Below are 20,542 nucleotides of genomic sequence, written 5' to 3'. Positions count from 1 at the left end.
CTCAGAGCCCGGGTCAGGTGACTCAGCCTCACAGGGCTATAAAATTGCAGCATAGACATTCAGGCTTGGGCTGGAGCCTGGGTTATGAGATCCACTCTCCTGGCAGGGTCTCAGAATCTGGGCTCGACCCCAAGCCCATATGTCTACACTGCAGTTTTATAGACCTGCAGCCCGCGCCAGCTGAGCCAAGCCAGCTGCAGCCATCCTGCAGGTCTCTTATAGCAGTGTAGATGTACCATAAGGATATGTCTACACTACGGGATTATTCCGATTTTATAGAAACTGGTTTTTAAAAACAGATTGTATAAAGTCGAGTGCACGTGGCCACACTAAGCACATTAATTCGGCGGTGTGCGTCTATGTACCGAGGCTAGCGTCGATTTCCAGAGCATTGCACTGTGGGTAGCTATCCCATAGTTCCCGCAGTCTCCCCCGCCCATTGGAATTCTGGGTTGAGATCTGAATGCATGATGGGGCCAAAACAGTATCGTGGGTGATTCTGGGTAAATGTCACTCAATCCTTCCTCCGTGAAAGCAATGGCAGACAATCATTTTGCGCCCTTTTTCCCTGGATTGCCCAGGCAGATGCCATAGCACAGCAACCATGGAGCCTGTTTAGCCTTTTGTCACTGTCACCGTATGTGTACTGGATGCTGCTGACAGACACGGTACTGCAGTGCTACACAGCAGTATTCATTTGCCTTTGCAAGGTAGCAGAGATGGTTACCAGCCCTATATCACCATCTGCAATTGGAAATTGGCGATGACAGTTATCAATCCTTTTGTACCATCTACTGCTGTCATGGGTGCTCCTGGCTGGCCTCGCTGAGGTCGGCCGGAGGCGCATGGACAAAAATGGGAATGACTCCTCAGGTCATTCCCTTCTTTATGTTTAGTCTAAAAATAGAGTCAGTCCTGCCTAGAATATGGGGCAAGTCTACTAGAGAGCCAGAGAGCACAGCTGCTCCGTGTCAGAGCCCCAGATATCGCGCAGAAATGATGAGCTGCATGCCATTCTAGGAGGTGCCCCTGCAACAACCCCACCCATTGCTTCCCTCCTCCCTCACCCCTCCTGGGCTACCATGGCAGTGTCCCCCCGAGTTCAGATTGCTTTCCAGAGCGGTCATAATGCTCCTGGAGGCCAATACCGTCGAATTGCGGCCACACTAACCCTAATCCGAAATAGTAATACTGATTTGATCACTGCTCCCCTCGTCGGGGAGGAGTTCAGATATCGATATTAAGAGCCCTTTATATCGAAATAAAGGGCTTCATTGTGTGGACGGGTGCAGGGTTAATTCGGTTTAACGCTGCTAAATTCGGTATAAACACATAGTGTAGACCAGGCCTAAGTGCTCTATACCTACAATAGCCTCCTGGCTGTTGCATCCTATAAATTTTGGTTAGGGCTGAACTTTTCACCCCACCTGGGTGCTTTGTCCCCTAGTTACTGGGCAAGAGAAACTTGAGTTTGATCTCCACGTCTGTCTTGGGCAGCATGACTCAGACTACTCTGCTGTACCTCTCTGGTGTAATATTCAGGCCAGTACACTGGCCTGGCCCACCAGTTCAGAGGCCTGCTTCCCCAGGAGACTCTGAGACTCTGAAAGAGCCCTTGGCTGTGGACCCTCAGTGCCTAGCCCTGTGTGCTTGTGCACTCCCTGAGTTACCATGAGCCACCTTGTGTCTGACCATGTCCTGTTGGCCTTTCAGGGCTAGGAAGCAAGGCCAGGCATTGGAAGGTACATTTGAAAAAGAGAGGTCAGGGGCTGAGGATTGACATGGTTCTTTTCTTAGTGATGCCACAGCCAGTCACTGAGATGCAAAGTCCTATCATGCCCCAAAGCCACTAATGACTTCTGCATGCCAAGTCCAAGACCTCTGTGCAAGCCTCATCCTCCTGGGTCCAGCCGTCTCATTTTGGCCCAGTTATTCACTCCATCCACCTGCCGCTGGGCTTTTGTGGCTGTTTGCTTGGTGGCTTTACTGCCTCCATCATGTCTGACTGTGCCACTAGCATCTCTCTGGCTGGCTTCTCCCCTTCGCCTCCTGAGGGTCCCTGCAGACTGTCTCTGTCCTTGGTCTCCTCCCTTCTACCTTGACTCCCATGTTATCCAGTAACTAGACTGCACTGCTGTAATGTGTCTATCCAGCTAGGCAGTGCCTTTCCTCCTCCTCTGGCATATCCTGGCTACTGAAGGCTTGGCCTGCATGAGAGTATGATCTTGCAGTGTGACGGGAGTAGTGAGATTGGCATCTGTGTCTGGTTAATGCTGATGGTGTTGACTGTCCCTCTCACAGGAGCAGGGCTAAGGTGGCACATAGGTAACTGACTGGATTGTGTCAGGAGGTGAGAGCACAGGGTCCTGTGTGAGAAGTCAGTGAAGTAACGGGGGGTTTTCCAGCGACACTAGAATGCCCACACATCGCTGTGGATAGGACCTGCATGTAGGCTCCCTAACCTCTACTCTCTCCCTTCCAGACCTCCTGTACATCTCTGAGTATTTTTCTCAGAGTGCCCAGAAGCTGTCCTTCTACGGCTGGTATGGGAACGCCAAACTCTTCCGCTTCCAGGTGCCGGAGGACACGATTCTGCTGCGCTGGCTCCTGCAGGCATCCAAGGGGAAAGGACCTGAGTGCACCACTACGGAGATCACCATGTATGTATAACCTGGCATCCATGGAGGTTGATTCTAATCCCCTCCCCCCTTAAAATTCCTTCGGGGCTGCCCCGAGGGGAATTTGCCTGAGCTGCAACTCCTGATTTTTTTGAAGGATTAGTTCCTCCCTCTGTGTTTTTGCACTTCTGTATGTTTCTTGTGCATTTAAAATCTGTGTATAATGCATTTTCAGCAAACTCAAACTGTGAATTTGACACATGTTCACCAAATAGTTTTGGCCTAAATCATTTTTTTTATGAGGATGGGGAGGCCAGGGCCGGCTTTAGGAAGTGCGGGGCCTGATTCGACGGGGCCCCAGAAGGGATGACTCACCCGGTGGTGCTCTGGGTCTTTCGTGGCACTGAAGGACCCGCCACCGAAGACCCGGTAGGGAACTGCCCAGTGAGTACATCTCCAACCCCCCACCCCTGTGTCCTGCTCCCCTCAGAAACCTCAACCCATCAACCCCCCCGCTCCTTGTCCCCTGACCACTCCTTCCCAAGACCCCCCACCCTAACTGCTCCCCAGAACCCCACCCCCTACCCATCTCGCCCTACTCCCTGTTCCCTGACTGCCCCGACCCCATCCAGCACCACCCCGACAGACCCCCAAAACTCCCACACCTACCCAATCCCCCACCCTTCCCCATCCCCTGACCACCACCCTCCAGAACCTCTGCACGATCCAACCACCCCCCACACTCCTTGTCTCCGGGACTCCCTGCCCCTGCCTTATCCAACACCCCCCTTCCCTCCCCCAACCCCCATCTCTTACCATGTCGCTTACCCCCACCGGAGCCGCACCGCCTGGCCAGAGTCAGGGCTGGGGCTGGGCGGGAGCCGCTCGGCTGAGGCCGGGCCGGGGTTGCACTGGGCTGTGCCGCGCCTCCCTGGAGCCCTCTTCGTGCCCGCCTCCGCCTCAGCTTACCTGCCGCTGCTTGTTTCCAGGCTTCCTGCGCAAACATCTGATTTGCGGAAAGCGGGGGAGGGGGAGATGAGCTGGGGCAGGGGCGGGGCAGACAGCTGTTGGAGCTTGGGAACAGGCTCCAGCTCACCACTGGGCGCGGGGCCCGATTCAGGGGAATTGGCCTAAAGCTGGCCCTGGGGGTGGCAGTGTCTCCCTTATAAGCTGCAGGCCAGTCATTAGGGCACCGGCCTGAGGTATGAGACCCCCAAGTTCAATTCCTCCCTCTGCCTGATGTGGAGCAGGGATTGAATTTGGATCTTCCACACTGCAGGAGAGTGCCCTAACCATGGAGCTATGAGATGTTCTGATATGGGGCTCAATCTTTCCGTGGAAACTGTTCCACTGTGTATAAATAGTCATTGGAACAAAAACGTTAACTTGGGTGTCACACCTCCCAGATGGGAGCCCTAACCACCAGACTATAGAGTCATTCTTGCTCACTCTCTCTGGCCCAGTGATTGTCTGTGTATTTATACACAGTAGAATAGCCTCAACAGGAGAGAATGAGAGATGCCACCTGTAGGTTAGTCAGGGCTGTCCCTACCTATTCTGGGGCCCTATGCAGCCCCTCCGTGGGATGGTGTGGGAGGCCCCAAGCCTCTGCAGGGGTGAGTGGGGCTGGCCCAAGGCCTCTGCGGTGGGGGAGGGGCAAAGGGGGCTGGCTTGGGGGGCAGGAGGGAATCACCCCCCAGCACTCACAGATGGCATGGAGCGGGCTGGGGCCGGGTCCCTGCACTTCTTGCTGCCAGTGAGTGCAGGCCTGGCCCTGCTGCACTCCTCAGGAGCGGGAAGAGGTGGGGCAAGGGCTGGAGCAGTATGCAACTGCGCAGGGCACCAGGAAATTTGATGCCCCAAGTTTCCTGGTGCCCTAAGCAGCTGCATACTTTGCGTATGGGTAAGGACAGCCCTGGCCCTAGTCTGTCACAACCATCACCTGTCCCCAGGGGCAGTGTTCCCCACACCTCCTTTGAAGGCATCCCACCCCCCCTGCCTTTGGGTTCGCAGAGGGCCTGTCTGTTTCCATGAGAAGTGTTGCTGTATCAGGAAAGCTGTAAACTCTCAATATTGTAAATTTGCAAGACTTCACCAAAGGCAAAGGATTCTGTGTGGTTGGGCAGACGAGTGTGTGGGCAGCTAGTGGGATCTAGCTAGGCTTCCCAGCACTGCAGATTCAGGCTGTTGGGGCTTTGAGTCTTGGCTTTTCCTGAGCTTGATTAGCCTCTGAGCTAGATCTTACTATACTGCTGCCATCCACCTCCCATCCAACTGTGAGCTCTGACCCACAGTGGCACTTGGGCAGCTGCAAGTTTGGGCACAATGCACCACTGAATGGCAGGCGCTGGGCACTGGCTGGCACAGCTGAGGTCTTAGTCTGGTAACATAGAGTATCTCAAAAGGTTTGGTATGGTTGGACGGGATGACTTAATAGGTCTCTGTCAGTGAATGGTATGATCATTTATTAAGCAGCATCCCAGCAAGTGCTGTCGGGACCAGTACTGCAGTGAGAGGATAGTGGGCTTCCAGAGACCACATTGTATAATACCTGCCATTCTAACCCTCTGCAGTCCCATAACTCCAGAATTAAAGGAGTGTAATATAATTAATGGCAATTAACATGGATTTTTGGAAATTGATCCTATCAAACTCTCTCTCTTTTTTCTGATGAGAATACAAGTTTGATTGATAAAGATAATAATGTTGATGTAATAGATTTCTGTAAGGCATTTCACTTGTTACTGCATGATGTGTTTAAAATAAAATTAGAACTATAAAATTAACGTGGCACACACAACATGGTGTAAAGGCGCACGGCTGGGGCTTGACCCTCCCTGAGGAGGAGGGGAGCCACACTGGCCTCGATACATGTCATCTACGTCAGCCCCTTTCTTCAGGGCTGAGCGACGCTGCATAGTCGCTCGGGGCCCCGGCCTTCTGCTATAGGGCGGGGCAACAAACACAAAGTTATAGAGGCTCAGACCTTCTTGGCTCAGGGCTGAGCAACAATAGTTCAGGCAGCTCGAGCCCTTTGGGGCAGGACCGAGCAGTGGCACAGTTAAAGGGGGCCCAGCCCTTGGTTCGGGCGGCGCACCAAACACACAGTTACAAAGGCTCTGACCCTCGTGGCTCAGGGTTGAGCAGTCAATAGTTCAGGCAGCTCGAGCCCTTTGGGGCAGGACTGAGCAGTGGCACATTTAAAGGGACCCAGGCCCTTGGTTCGGGCGGGGCACCAAACACACAGTTACAAAGACTCAGACCCTCGTGGCTCAGGGTCGAGCAGTCAGTCATTAGACTTGATGGCCTCCTTAGGCCGGGAAGAGGGGGATTCTGCCACCCGGGTATGGGTGGCAGGGGGAATGCAGGCCCACCCACTCCACTGTGCTCCAGCCCGGGGCCCTAGTAGCGGCAATCACCACTAACGGTCAGTGGGGTTCCTGACCGCAACACACTGACATGGGTTCAGGTATACTTGCAGCCTGACTGGAGTCGGCTGCCCCCAGGCTACTTCTAATCTCCCCTCTGGGTCTACCTGATCTGTGGCGTCAGCCCCTGGGAAGTCTAGTAGCATGGGCCCCTCCCGGCCAGGGCTGGGCGGTAGGTCCGGCAGTACCTCTGGGAAGTCCGGCCAGGCCTGCTCCGGGGGTTCCTCGGCGTAACAGCAGGGATGGGGCAGCTCCGGCAGCTCCGCATCGTAGCGGGCGCGGGGAAGGTCCGGCCAGTCAGGGCAACGGCCCTGGGCCTCAGCAGCTTCCCAGTCATGAGCACCCTCTAGCAGATCTGCTACCGACGGTGGCTGGGCTCCAACTGAGTGCTGACGGCCGGCTTTTATACTTCCGGGTCGCCTCCTAACCCTCTGAGGGGCGGGCTCACTGCTCTGTGGCCCTGCCCCCTTAGGTGTCTGATGGGGCTCGACCCTCCCTGAGAAGGAGGGGAGCCACACCGCCTCGCTACACATGGATTAAAAGCTTGCTAACTGATAGGTCTTAGAATGTAATTGTAAATGGGACCCATCATCGAGGGGGTGCGGTTCCAGTGGGATTCAACAAAGATCAGTTCTTGGCCCTATGCCATTTATGTTTTTATTAATGATGTGAAAGAAAAGAAAATCATTTCTGGTAGAGTTTGCAGATTCCACAAAAATTGCGGGAGTGGTAAATAATGAGGGGATAGATAACTGAGACAGAGCAATCTGGTTTGCGTGGTAAACTGGGCACAAGCAAACAAAATGCATTTTAGTGTGGCTAAATGTAAATGTCTACAGCTAGGAACATCCTTGGAAGCAGTGAGTCTGAAAAAGAATTGGGAGTCATGGTGGATAATCCACTGAACGTGAGCTCCGCATGCAATGCTGTGGCCAAAAGGGGTAATGCAATCATTGGATGCATAAACAGGAGGATCTCAGTTAGAATAGAAAGGTTAGAAGTCTAGAGAAGTCTAAATACAAAGATGAGTGAACGTGATTACCTGGTATTAAATGAGGATATTGATATAATAGGCATCACAGAAACTTGATGGAACGATGATAATCAATGGGACATGGTAATGGTAGGTACAAGGTATACAGGAATGCCAGAGTGAGTCATGCTGCGGGGGGAGTGAAAGAAATCATAGAGTAAAATATACTAAAAATCTTAAATGAATCAAATTGTACCTTTAGAATCTCTATGGATAGAAATTCCATGCTTGAGAAATGAGTATAGCAGTAGGCATATACTACTGACCACCTGACCAGGATGGTGATGGTGATAGAGAAATGCTCAGGGAGATTAGAAAGGTTTCAAAAACAGAAAATGTAATAATAATGGGGGATTTCAACTATCACCATATTGACTAGGTATATGTCACCTTAGGACATGATGCAGAGATAAAATTTCTAGACACTGTCAATAACTGCCTCTTCAAGCAGCTGGTCCTGTAACGCATAAGGGGAGAAGCAATTCTTGTTTTAGTCCTAAATGGCACATAGGATCTGGTCCAAGAGGTGAAAATAGCTGATCTATTTGGTAATAGTGACCATGTAATTAAATTTAATAATCTTGTAAGGGGGGGAAATACCAAAGAAACCCATCCCAGTAACATTGAACTTCAAAAAAGGGAGCTACACAAAAATGAGGAAATTAGTTCAACGGAAATTAAAAGGATCAGTCATAAGAGTGAAATGCCTGCAAGCTGCATGGAAACTATTTAGAAACATCATAATAGAGGCTCAATTAAACGTATGCCACAAACAAAAAAGAGAAGAGAACCAAAACAATGCCACCATAGTGAAACAGCAGAGTAAAATAAAAAGTTAGAGGGGGGGGAAAAAGGCATCTTTTAAAAATTGGAAGGTTTTAGAGTAGCAGCTGTGTTAGTCTGTATCCGCAAAAAGAACAGGAGTATTTGTGGCACCTTAGAGACTTAACAATTTTATTTGAGCATAAGCTTTCGTGGGTTACAGCCTACTTCATCAGATGCATCTTGGGATGTAGCTCACAAAAGCTTATGCTCAAATAAAATTGTTAGTCTCTAAGGTGCCGCAAGTACTCCTGTTCTTCTTAAAAATTGGAAGGTGTATCCTACTGAGGAAGATAGAGAGGAACTTTAAGTCTGGCAAGTCAACTGTAAGAGTATAAATAGGCAGGCCAAATATCAGATGCTGGATGACAGCCAGCCAATCAGTGGGGCCACTGGATGATCAAGATGCTAATGGAGCACTCAAGGAAGACAAGGCCATTGCAGAGAAGCTAAATGAATTCTTTGGTCTTCACTGATGAGGATAAGAGGGAGATGCCCACACTTGAGCCATTCTTTTTAGATGACAAATCTGAGGCTTGTCTACGCTGGGAAGTTTCTGCACAGTAAAGAAGCTTTCTGTGGTGTAACTCCTGTGGTGTACACATTGCCAAGCCACTGTGTGCCTAGAAACTCCTCGGTTGCAACATTGCAAAAAACCACCTTGACCTATATGTATCAGCAGTGTAAACACATTACGAGGCAGAAAACAATCAATTGGCCTCCGGAAGTATCCCGTAATCCATCAAGTGGCCACTCTGGTCATTGCTTTGAATTCGGTTGCCCTGGAGATGTGCACCCCTCCCCTTTCAAAGCTCAGGACACAAAGCAAACCATTAATGTAGAATGCTCATGCTGTTGAAATCAGAGGGGTGTGTGTGTGTGTGTGTGTGTGTGTGTGTGTGTGTGTGTGTGTGTGTGTGTGTGTGTGTGTGTGTGTGTGTGTGTGTGTGTGTGAGAGAGAGAGAGATTCTCCCCCCCCCCCAGCCTCAGGACTTGTTGCTTCCTGCCACTGTGTGCACTTAAAAGACAACATGGTGACACGCTCTCTGTCCCCCAAAACACGCTCTCTCTTCCTCCACTCCATACACACACACTCCCTCTCACACACACTTCCCCCCCTCTCCCCTTCAGTTGAAAAGCAGCTCCAATCTAGTAGGATGCCCATGGAACAGTGGGATTGGGAAACCTGCATCATGTGATGCTGTGCCTGCCCCATGAGGCATTGCAAACCCTTCCCAAAGCACCCTGCGGCCAGTTGCACAGTGAGATAGTTACCAGAATGAACTGCTGTCTTTGCCATTGCAAGAGCTGCTAAAGTGGATGCGCTCCACCGTCACAAGGAGCACAGTGTGGATACGCAACAACAGTTTAATTCCAGCGCTTTAATAAAAGTGGTATAACTTGTTGCGCAGAAACTTGCCAGTGTAGACATACCCTGAGAAACTGTCAGAGAGTGAGGTGTCAGTTAAGGAGGATTTGGAACAAGTTGGTAAATTAAACCGTAATAAGTCACCAGCACTAGATGATCTGGAAAAGGGGGAAAACAATGAGGTGGCAAAGTTTGCAGATGATACACATTAAATCAAGATAGTTAGGTCTAAAGCAGACTGTGAAGAGTTACGAAGGGATCTCGCTCAACTGGGTGACTGAGAAACACAATGGCAGGTGAAATTCAAGGTTGATAAGTGGTAAGTAATGCACATTGGAAAACATAATCCCAACTATACATATAAAATAATGGAGGCTAAATTAGTTGTTACTACTCAAGAAAGAGATCTTGAAATCATTGTGGATAATTCTCTGAAAACAGTGTGTAGCCGCAGTCAAAAAAGCAAACAGAATGTTAGGAACCATTAGAAAAGGGACAGATAAGACAGAAAATATCATAATGCCATTATATAAATCCATGGTATGCCCACACCTTGAATACTGTGTGTAGTTCTGGTCTCCCTATCTCAAAAAAGATATAGTAGGATTGGAAAATGTACAAATAAGAGTAGCAGAAAAGATTAGGGGCATGGAATAGCTTCCATGTGAGCGGAGATTAAAAAGCTTTAGACTGGTCAGCTTGGAAAAGAGATGCCTAGGGGGGATATGATATAGGTCTATAACATCTTTGAATGGGGTGGAGAGAGTGAATAGCGAAGTGTTATTTACCCCATCACATAACACAAGAACCAGGGGTCACCCAGTAAAATTAATAGGCAGCAGGCTTAAAACAAATGTAAGGCAATACTTCTTCACATTATGGACAGTCAACCTGTGGAACTCATTGCCAGGGGATGTTGTGAAGGGCAGAAGTATAACTGGATTCAAAAAATAATTAAATACGTTCATGGAAGATAGGTCTATCAATGGCTGTTAGCCAAGATGGTCAGGGACGCAACCCCGTGGTCTGGGTGTCCCATAACTTCTGGCTGCCAGAAGCTAGCAATGGATGACGGAAGATGGGTCACTCTATAACTTGATCTATTCTGTTAATTCCTTCTGAGGCATCTGGCACTGGCCACTGCTAGGGTCCTGGGCTAGCTGGACAATTAATCTGACCTGATATGGCAGTTTTACCTCTGTGTTTGGCACTGGTGTGACCGCTGCTGGAATACTGTGTCCAGTTCTGGTGACCACAATTCAAGAAGGATGTTGATAAACTGGAGAGGGTTCAGAGAAGAGCCATGAGAATGATTAAAGGGTTAGAAAATATGCCTTATAGTGATAAACTCAAGAAGCTCTATCTACTTAGCTTAACAAAGAGAAAGTTAAGGGGTGATCTGATCACAATTTATAAGTATCTGCATGGGGAACAAATATGTAATAAAGGACTCTTCAGTCTAACAGTCAAAGGTATTACCTGATTCAATGGCTGGAAGTTGAAGCTGACAAGTTCAGAAAAGGGCAACAAAAATTATTTGGGGTATGGAACAGCTTCCATATAAGGAGAAATTAAGAAGACTGGGACTTTTCAGCTTGGAAAAGAGACGACTAAGGGAGGGATATGATAAAGTCTATAAAATCATGACTAGTGTGGAGGAAGTAAATAAGGAAGAGCTATTTACTCCTTCTCATAACATGCAAATAACATGCACATGCAGAGCTTGTGTGAGGGCTCATTGAACTGCATCAGCAGAGCTGGGAGCAGGACTTGCTGCTGCAGGTCATGATAGATATTCCTGGGGGAATTCTGCATCACTGCACGTGTACAGAATTCATGTCCCCCGCAGATTTCTTTGCTTCCCCACAGAAAAAATGACTTCTGGCGGGGAAGCAAAGGGTAGCTGCAAGAGCAGTCACATGCCCCTCCGCAGCAGCATAGGCAGCTTGGTTTGGGTGCCTGGAGCAGCTGGTAGGGATGTAAATCACTGCCAAGAGGGGAGTGCATGTGAGAGAGAGAGACACACACTCTCCCTCTCACTTGCTATTGCAGCATGCTCAGCATGGAGGGGCAGGGCTTCGGAGTGTTTCTGAGGAGGTAGGCATGGGGTAGGCTCTGTCCCCTAAGGCAGAGCAGAATGTAGCAGCCTGCCTGCTTAGTAATTTATTCCCATTGTCTTTGTGAATTCCCCCAGGAGTATAAAACAGGTATACCAGTTTTAAGGTTTCTTTACATTGCCAGAGTGGTGTAGAAGACAGTATGGCCTTATACATGCTTATGGTGCTTTAGTGATTAGAACTGGTCTAAATTTTGGGACTGAAAAAATTTCCTATCAAAATGTGCTCCAGGAACGGTTTGCTACTGACTTTTCTGGAGATGATCAGTAGCCAATATAAATTGTGAGTTTGATTCCCCTGCCCTCACTTGCTCTTTAGTTGCCTGTGATGTGACATGGAGTACGTAGCTGCATATATTTGTTGACTCAAAATAAAGGATAAAACCTAGCTATTTTACTATTAGGCAAGGGGGGTTGCTCCCCACTCCTGTTCGCTATCCATTATATTGTAGTTTAAATAAATTACCAAAATAATTGAAACCAGAGTGATTATATTGCATTATTTTGACAAATAAAATATGCAGAATTTTGCAGAATTTAAAATATTGTGTGCAGAATTTTTATTTTTTTGGCAGAATTTTTCGTTTGGTGCAGAATTCCTCCGGGAGTAGATAGAGATGCATTGGCTGAGCTGTGGGTTGGGGGATGGGAATGCAGAATTGTAGTGCATTAATGGGGCTGAGTGGGAAAGCTTGCATAGCTCCAACACCAGCTCACCTGCTTCTGCCAGCATTGCCTGCCCTCTGCTCATAGGCACAGTGCTCAATGAACTGCTTTTCTTGTGTTATTGGTTGTGTTTTCCAGACAATGGGGGTGGGGAGGAGAGCCAAGTAGACTTTTAGATCTGGTCTACACTGCAGAGTTAGATCAATGCCAGGCAGCTTACATGGACCTAGTTATGGAAGCGTCTACTCTTCAGTTTCGCTCCCACTCACGTAACTTCCCTGCTGGGCTGACTTAATAACTTCACGTCCATGAGTGGCAGAGAGTCAAAGCTGATGGAGATAAGTTGATGTGGTGTCAGTGTAGACTAGTGGTCCCCAAACTTTTGAGGGTTGTCTGTGCCCTGTTGGGGCTGGGAGTCGGGCTGTGGCTTGAGCAGGGGGGATGTGGACGCAGTAAAGGGGCAGAGGCTGGGGCTGCAGCTGGAGGTGGCTCTGGGTCTGGGTCCAGAAGTGGGGCTGTGGCCAGGGGCTGAGGCAAGGTATGAGACTAGAGCCATAGCCAGGCTGTGGTGGGGACCAGCAGCTGGGCCTGTGGCCAGGTGTGGCACCGCTCCCGGCCCTCCCCCCAGCCTCATCCCCAGGTCGGGAACAGAGCCACAGCCAGTGGTTGAGGCGGACCGTGGGGCTGGGATCTGGGAGCTGGGGAGGTGGCTGGGGGGTGGGACCGGAGCAGAGCTGGGGACTGGGGAGGGGCTGGGTGGCACTCCCTCTCTTCTCCTCTCCCTCCCACCCTGTGGGGACTGGTCCAGGCCCTGCTGCACCCCCTGGATGTTCCTCCATGTCCCCGGTAGGGGGCATGCCCCACAGTTTGGAGACTTCTGTGTAGATGCTGTGTTGCTTATGTCAGCTCATACTGGCTTTCAGGAGCCATCCCACACTGCCCCACGCTGAAAGTACGCTGACTAGCGCACCTGGTGAGGATGTGCACCGCTGACACGAGCAAAGTGTAGACATGTACAGGCAATGTAGGGAGATGTAATTTTGTAGCCTAAACGTGGACTTAGCCTTTCTTGGGGCCTGGCAAAGTGCCTTGAGTATGGGTCACTCGCAGCTTGCTCTCTCAGAGGCAGGGAGTGGTGCTGCAAGTTGAATTTCCCCATGCCCTTGGACCCAGCTCTAACTGCACTTTGCTGTTCTCCCTCTGAAATGCACGCAGCTCTATCCTGCACTCCAGACTGAATGCATCTCTAATGCCCCACTTATTTCTGTCGTTGATTCACCACTTAGCTTCCTCTTCCCAAGCACCCTGTGGGTAAAGTCCTCCTGCAGACATTGCTGGCATAGGGTGATGCCATTCTATAATGAATTGTGCGGCTGCCGCTGGAATCCCGTGGGCAGGACTGGCCACCCAATCTGAAAAAGGAAACTGCAGAATTAGAGAGGTTCAGAGAAGAGCAACGTGAATGATTGGGTCTGGGAAAACTCTCCAGTGAAGAGATATTGAAATGACTGAGATTGTTCCCTTAAAGAGGAGAGGGATAGAGGTGATGTAAGTCAGTCGACTAATTGTCTAGAGGTGATAGATTGGGAGCGTCTGTTCTTTCTGTTTGATAACACCAGAAAAAGGGGAATGTCAATTACTTTAAGAGGGAACAAATTCAACACTGATAAAGGAAATGCCCTTTCATACAGCAGGTAATCACCACAGAGTTTTGTTGAGGCCCAGAACTTAGTAAGATTCAGAGAGAAATTGGACACTTCCTGGGTAGTGAGAATATCCAGTTGTTATAGTTTTGGAAGGACTATAAACCCTCCCATATTAGGGATCAAGCCATCTCCTGCTAGGGGTAGGAGGAGACTTCTAAAGGAAGCATGTTATCCCACAGTGCGACTGCAGGGCTCTTGCACCTTCCTCTGAAGCATCTGGTGCTGGCCACTGCCTGAGACCGGATACTGGACTAGATGGATCTTGGATCTGACTTAGCCTGACAATTCCTGCCTGTGGCTGCTTGAATTTAATCAGTCACTGGTGTCTGGACCCGTCTTCTCTTAGTACTGGGGACACATGTTGGTTGCTCTCTTATTCTGATCTCTGTCCTGTGCTGGCTGAAATGGCATCCCCATGTTGGTTTGCACACTGAGTACACTGGTGGCTGGAGGGGAACATGATTTCTAAGTTAAGACCTCTTGAGGACATCCTGCTTCTTTAATTATTTTCCAGGCCAATGAAATGTTCCCACTTTCTTTTCCGCAAGAGGATTTGCCAGCAGGTCAAAGTGGGAGGGGGCAAGGCAACATCTGGAGTTCAGCTTGCAGCTCTGTGCTCTCCTTGGGACCAGGCTGCTGCCTGCTTTCTGCTCCCCAGTTGATCCAGTCAAGCCTGGCTGTTGCTGTAGGTGCTCATGCTACTGGAGGGCAGGCATGGCATTTAATGTACATCCTTCCCTACTTTATCTTGCAGCCACTTCAGTTACGGAGCCCCTCCCGTCATTAACCCACTGGGCACTCAGTTTCCCTCAAATGCGACTGTCCGCCCATCCTACAACTTAACCATGACTCTGAGCGTCACTCTGCAGAACAGCACCTTTGTGAACATCACCACCCCAGCTGCCGGAGACTGGTTCATTGCTGCACACCTGCCTCAGGCTGCAGGCAAGATCGAAGTGAAGGTAAGGGCTACAGGGGGCATGAGTCCAGAATCCTTTCACCAGTCCAAGGCCCCCAGCAAGGGAAGCCTTTGCCCATAGTGAGGAATGGAGGTAACTGTTCACCATAGCCTGTACAGTTGGGCATGGAATGGCTTTCCAGCCACAGGAGAGTCACTCCGCCAACCCTGGGTTCCCAGTTTGCAACTGGGTGGAACTCTCTGAGCTGTCCATGCACGCTTGGATCATGTCTATGTTCCCGTGGTAAGTGGGAGCCCAGTTGGCATCCAGTCAGGCTGCGAAGTGGTTCCCCCTCGGCTGGGACAGCAGGCGAAAGGTTGTGTGGGAGCTGCACCCCTCTGCTTCTGGGAGGAAGTGATTTTCTAGAAGATCTGCTCTAGGAATTATTGTAGCGTAGTTTTCTGGCCTGTGTTCTACAGGAAGTCAGACTAGTCAGTGGTTCTCAAACTGTGGGTTGCGACCCTGTTTTAATGGGTTTGCCAGGGCTGGCTTAGACTTGCTGGGCCCCAGGGCCAAAGCCAAAGCCTGAGGGCTTCAGCCTTGGGTGGCAGGGCTCAGGTTACAGGCCCCCTGCCTGTGGCTGAAGCCCTTGGGCTTCAGCTTTGGCCCCCCTGTCCTGGGTGTTGGGGCTCAGGCTTTACCCCCCTCCCCTCACCCCCAACCTAGGGCAGCAGGGCTTGGGTGGGCTCAGGCTTCAGATCCACCTTCCTGGGGTCGTGTAATAATTTTTATTGTGAGAAGCCGGAGAACCCCTGGACTAGATGATCAAAGTGGTCCCTTCTGTCCTTGGTATCTGACTCCCCCAGGAGGGATAGACGGTCTGTTTTGGGGATTCTCATGGCATGTGCTAGGTGCAGAGGTTCCATTAGTACAGACTGGCTGCTGGAGGAATCCAGATTCCACTCTGCTCTAGCACAGCTGCTGGGAGCTCACTCTGCCTCCTCCCGTAGGCTCCCCTTAGGGCATAGAATCATCATAGAACTGGAAGGGACCTCGAGAGGTCCTCTAGTCCAGTTCCCTGCACTCAGGGCAGGACTAAGTATTATCTAGACCATCCCTGACAGGTGTTTGTCAAACCTGCTCTTAAAAATCCTCAATGATGGAGATTCCACAACCTCCTCAGGCAATTTATGCCAGTGCTCAACCACCCTGACAGTTAGGACATTTTTCCTAATGTCCAACCTAAACTGCCCTTGCTGCAATTTAAGCCCATTGCTTCTTGTCCTATCCTCAGAGGTTAAGAAGAACAATTTTTCTCCCTCCTCCTTATAACAGCCTTTTATGTATTGAAAACTGTTATCATGTCCTTGCTCAGTCTTCTCTTCTCCAGACTAAACAAACCCAAATTTTTCAATCTTCCCTCATCCTTCTCACCTAATGGGCTCTGCTCCTTGACAGAGTCAGGCTGGAAGTGGGAGGCTGCCTGTCCCTGGAGAACCAGTGGCCTGCGCTGAGTTTGCCATCTGCTGGGAGATGCTTGCTCCTCACTGTCTCTGGATTGAGTCAGATTCTCTCATTGAAAGGGATGTTGGTGACTCAGTGACTGTTGCGTTGTCTCCCCATACCATGCTGCCTCCCTGCCATGGCTGCCAGCATCCAGTGATCCACTTGGCACCTCACCTCTTCCACCTTTTCACTTTATTCTGTCTCTTAGAGTCCTCTCTTGCTCAAGCCCCCTGCTTGCTCCCCATGTCACAGGAACTCCACCGAGGAAAGCAAAGATACCGTGGGATATGCTGCCTGGTATCTGCTCCCAGCGCTCTCTTCTGCCCCAAAGGCTCCAGGAGGAGCCAGGAGTGTGTCAGATTGGCCTGCTGGCTGTGTGTGCTGCTTTGACACAGGCTGGGGCTGTGGGGCAGCACGTGGCTCTGGTGCTGCGTCCACTGGAATGAGAACAGGTTGGATGTGGGACAATTCCAGGAGCAGTAATCCTTGGTATTCGTTAGAGCCAAAGATCCCTGCATACCTGGGTCAGCCTGAATGGAGCACTCTGCTGTGTGGGACACCTGCTGCTCAGGGTGAGGGACCCACATGCAGACCCCATGTGCAGTGCTCCACGGTTAGCAGGCAGAAGCACTGCAGAGAGGTGGCTGGAGGAATTAGGGCATGGTTGTGGTGCGGGAGATGTGGGTTTTCAGAGGAGAATGGGGCATGTTCTGGGGGCTTCAGCCACAGGCGGGGGGTGGGGCATGTTGTGGGGGCTGATTACTGGAACATAGTGAGATGCACCTTCAGACAAACCAGCTGTACTGCCACTGCTTGGGCTAGGACAGTGGTTCTCAAACTTTTGTACTGGTGCCCCCTTTCACATAGCAATTCTCTGAGTGCGACCCCCCCCCTTATAAATTAAAAATGCTTTTAAATATATTTAACAGCATTATAAATGCTGGAGGCAAAGCGGGATTTGGGGTGGAGGCTGACAGCTTGTGACCCCCCATGTGGGAACCTTGTGACCCCCTGAGGGGTTCCAACCCCCAGTTTGAGAACTCCTGGGCTAGGGTGTCGCTGTGTATGCAGACAATGGCAGGGGCAGGAGAGCACTGGTTGGAAGTCAGACTGGCCTATCTTTCAAAAAGCAGTTTTCGGACTGGCATTCCCTGGCGGCTGATGCTAAGTTGCCTTCCTGCTCTCCCTGCAGGGTTTCTCCACTCCATGCGCCTATATATTCCAGCCGGACATGTTTGTGCTGAGATTTGTTGATGTCCCTGTCCTGCAGCCGGACACTCCCCTGCAGCAAACCATTGCCTCTCCTGCTAGGCCACTGCATGTCAAGTAAGTGAGCATGACAGCAGAGATTGCTTGGGGCTGTGGGTGGGGCTTCTCTCCTACAGGTGCTGGCCTAGTAGAGGCGCCCACGAATCTCACAGAGGGCCCTTGGCTGCCTTGCACCTAGAGCTGTGATAGTTCCCTCCCCCTTTGGTTCCAGGGGGGATGGAGGGGGTTGTACTAAATGGGGCCCCACTCCTTCAAGGAGGGGAAAGACAAGCTCCTTCATGGTGCTTTTAGAGACACAGTTACACATTACAATGCACCATTCTGGACAGGACTGTAGCAATACAAACCAGAATGACCTTGTGCTGGGCTCTAAAGCCCCTCTGGACTCACCCTGGGAGAGTTTCACTTTTTAGGTCTATGGGTCTTCTCCGCCCCTAGCGCCCCAGGCTGGCTTGTGTTCAGGGCAGGTGTTGAGGTGTTGATGGCTCCCATTCCTGCAGGATCTTCATCCCTGAGTACACTGCCACGATGCAGTTCACACTGCGGAGCTGTGTGGTGAACAGCACAAAGGCGTGTGCCATCCGGGTCGTGCTGGGCTCCATCATGCTGCCACAGTCCTTCCAGAAAACCCTCAGCTGCAAGGGGACAGCGGACTGCAGCCTGGTCCTCCATTCGCCCCCATGGGAGAAGTGGCTGCAGATCATGGCAGAGAATCTGGGCACCCCCAACGCCAGCGTCTCCTTTGAGATGATTGCTTCCTTCACAGGTGTGCTCTTGGATGCTGCCAGACATGTGGGGAAGGGCCAGTGTGCACATCAGTCTGCCATATCTCCACTCGGCTTTCACAAGCACAGACTGGCTTGCTCCTGTGCTCTTCCTAGAGTGGGAAATGGGGTGGGGGGAAACAGAGGTGGGACAAGCCCCATGTCTTGAGAGGGGCAACCTATACCGTGTGACTGGATTTAGTCATGTGGGTCACTGTCCCATGTATCCCTGCTGCCTGGCATGGCCAGGCCATTCAAGCTTTCCAGGAGGCTGGGATCCAGTTGTACCTTGTGTGTGCTGCTGCTTGTTAAAGGACTGACCACTGGCTGTGAGGCCTCCCTGCTGTGTGCTTACAGCTGATTCTGTTGGGCAGAGCAGGAGGCCTGTGTTGGGAATTCAAAAGAGCCCAGGGTTTGTGAGCCACAGACTTCTTCAAAGGCCATTGGGACGACAGAGGCTAGCTCAGGGCACTGCAGTGAAAGAGGCAGCCTCTCCCTTCCAGCACTGAGGCAATAAACATCTGCTGGCTCTTTGGCGACTCTGCAATGAGCCTGGTCTCTGAGCGATGTGGGGCAGGCCACTGATGTATTGGGTGCCCAAGACTAGTTTGGCTCTCAGAGCCGGGTTTCGTATGGGGAGTTTATCTGATCCTTGGAACGTTCTTAACAAATTAGCTTTCAGAAACTCTTTTCTCCTACTCGATAAGAGGGCTCTGGGGGCCCTGCCTTCTGCAGCAGCTGGTGGGCTCTCGAGGCAAGAGAAGAGCATGTGGGGAAGCAGTGTCTCTAGCTGCTGCAAAAGACAGAGCTTTGGGGAGGGGAGGCAGGCGCTGAGCTCAGTAATGGGGCACTTTGGCCCCTGCGAGTACCTGGTTGTGGTGACCTGCTGCCAAAGCCAGTGGAGCACTGAGTGTCACAGTTCAGATTGTGCCCCGGCACTTTGGGGTTTATTCCTGGTCCTGTAACTGGGCTCGTGGCAGATTTAACCTCCCCGTGCCCCAGTGCAGCAGCAGCAGCAGCAGGCGCATGGGAAGCTCTGGTGCCTTGTGTACATGGAGCAGTTATGAGACGACCAGCACTAGTGCCCCATTCTCATGTGGCAGCAGTTAGTGCAGCTGCCCCATGCCCCCTGTACCCAGTTGATGTTAACAGACAATGAGAGGTGTCAGTGACTCCCTGTCCTGGGTGTCTTGCCTGTGCCTGGTGCTCTGCTCACAAGTGGGGGAACATGGCAGCTCTGGCTCTCTGGCCTTCATCAGGCCCCTGGGATAGAGATTTCAGCACCAGTTTTTCCAGTCACAGTGGGGCTCTGAAAGGGACACTGCCAGTGCTGGTGTGTCTAAAACTGCTATAATAGTGAACAGGTCCTGTCCCTGTCACTCAGATGACTGGAATTGCAGGGGAAGAGGGGGAGTCTAGACATCCCATCCACTTAGTGTGTGCACCCTTACAAGTCTCAGCCACCTAGAGGGGTGAGGCCTGGTTTACAGCTCTGGCCTCAGGATCAAACAGCTTTGCTTGGCAGTGCTATAAGCTGAAGGCCTAGCATCCCCCTAAGCAAAGTCCTCCAGTTTCAATAAGTGGTGTGCGCATGGTGGTCTCGGTCACGCTAACCTTCCCTCCTTTCCTCGTTGCTTTGCAGCTTGCAAGCCGGGGAGCACCAATTCATTCCTTAACTTCTACAGCAGCCTGAATCAGAACCAGAGCACTCCAGCCCTGGGTGGGGGTCGCAATGCCAGCACCCTGGGAATGTTGGGGAACACCACTCTACCCGCAGTGGGTGCTGCAAACAATGTGTCCAACCCGGGGACTTTCTGCCTTCAGAGTCAGCCTGTCATCCGTGAGGACCTGGACATTGCCTCTGTGAGGTTCAGAGTTATAAATGGGCCCAGCATTCCTGTTCACTCTGAATTCCTCACGCTTCTCCTCTTGAATTTGAATACTGGCATGGACAGTGGAGGCACCCTGGTGGTGAACCTGCTGCTGAATGAGGTACAGTGTGCTCCCATGTAAGCGGTCACCTTTGTGTTGGCATCTTCTCTCTCTAGTTGCCGTGCCATGCATGCATATACACTGTTTGTGAGCTGTCTGGAGAGTGTAGGTGCTAGCAGAGCTTCAGGGGCAGGCCTGGGGAGGCTGGGAGTTGGTGGGGAGCCATGGGAGAACCTCCCTATACTTTGCTTTTCATCTTTCAGTTTCACAAAGAATTTTACAGATCTGCCATTCTGTATCTAGCATGTCCTGCCAGCTGGCTCTGGATCTGCGTGGGAGAAAAGTGTCCTGACTGAGGGGCCAAGAACTGTTATTTAGTCAGTGTCTCTTAGTCACAGCAGAGCAGAAAAGCCC

The 20,542-nt window shown here is 50.9% G+C and overlaps 1 protein-coding gene across 9 annotated transcripts in view; it reads left to right on the top strand.

Moving 5' to 3' along the window:
• Window positions 1-20,542, top strand: part of TMEM8A (transmembrane protein 8A) — a 53,568-nt gene that overhangs the window by 9,058 nt on the left and 23,968 nt on the right. For all 9 annotated transcript variants that reach the window (XM_030576827.1, XM_030576834.1, XM_030576832.1 and 6 more), the window contains 5 exons: window positions 2,483-2,660; window positions 14,513-14,720; window positions 17,356-17,489; window positions 17,933-18,198; window positions 19,839-20,188. In XM_030576827.1, coding sequence (XP_030432687.1) covers window positions 2,483-2,660; window positions 14,513-14,720; window positions 17,356-17,489; window positions 17,933-18,198; window positions 19,839-20,188 — 1,136 coding nt within the window. The remainder of the gene's footprint in view (window positions 1-2,482; window positions 2,661-14,512; window positions 14,721-17,355; window positions 17,490-17,932; window positions 18,199-19,838; window positions 20,189-20,542) is intronic.

Source organism: Gopherus evgoodei, chromosome 10, assembly GCF_007399415.2.
Source record: "Gopherus evgoodei ecotype Sinaloan lineage chromosome 10, rGopEvg1_v1.p, whole genome shotgun sequence".
Lineage (NCBI taxonomy): Eukaryota > Metazoa > Chordata > Testudines > Testudinidae > Gopherus > Gopherus evgoodei.
Note: the sequence above shows the minus strand (reverse complement) of the source record. Positions and strands in the feature narration are given on the sequence as shown.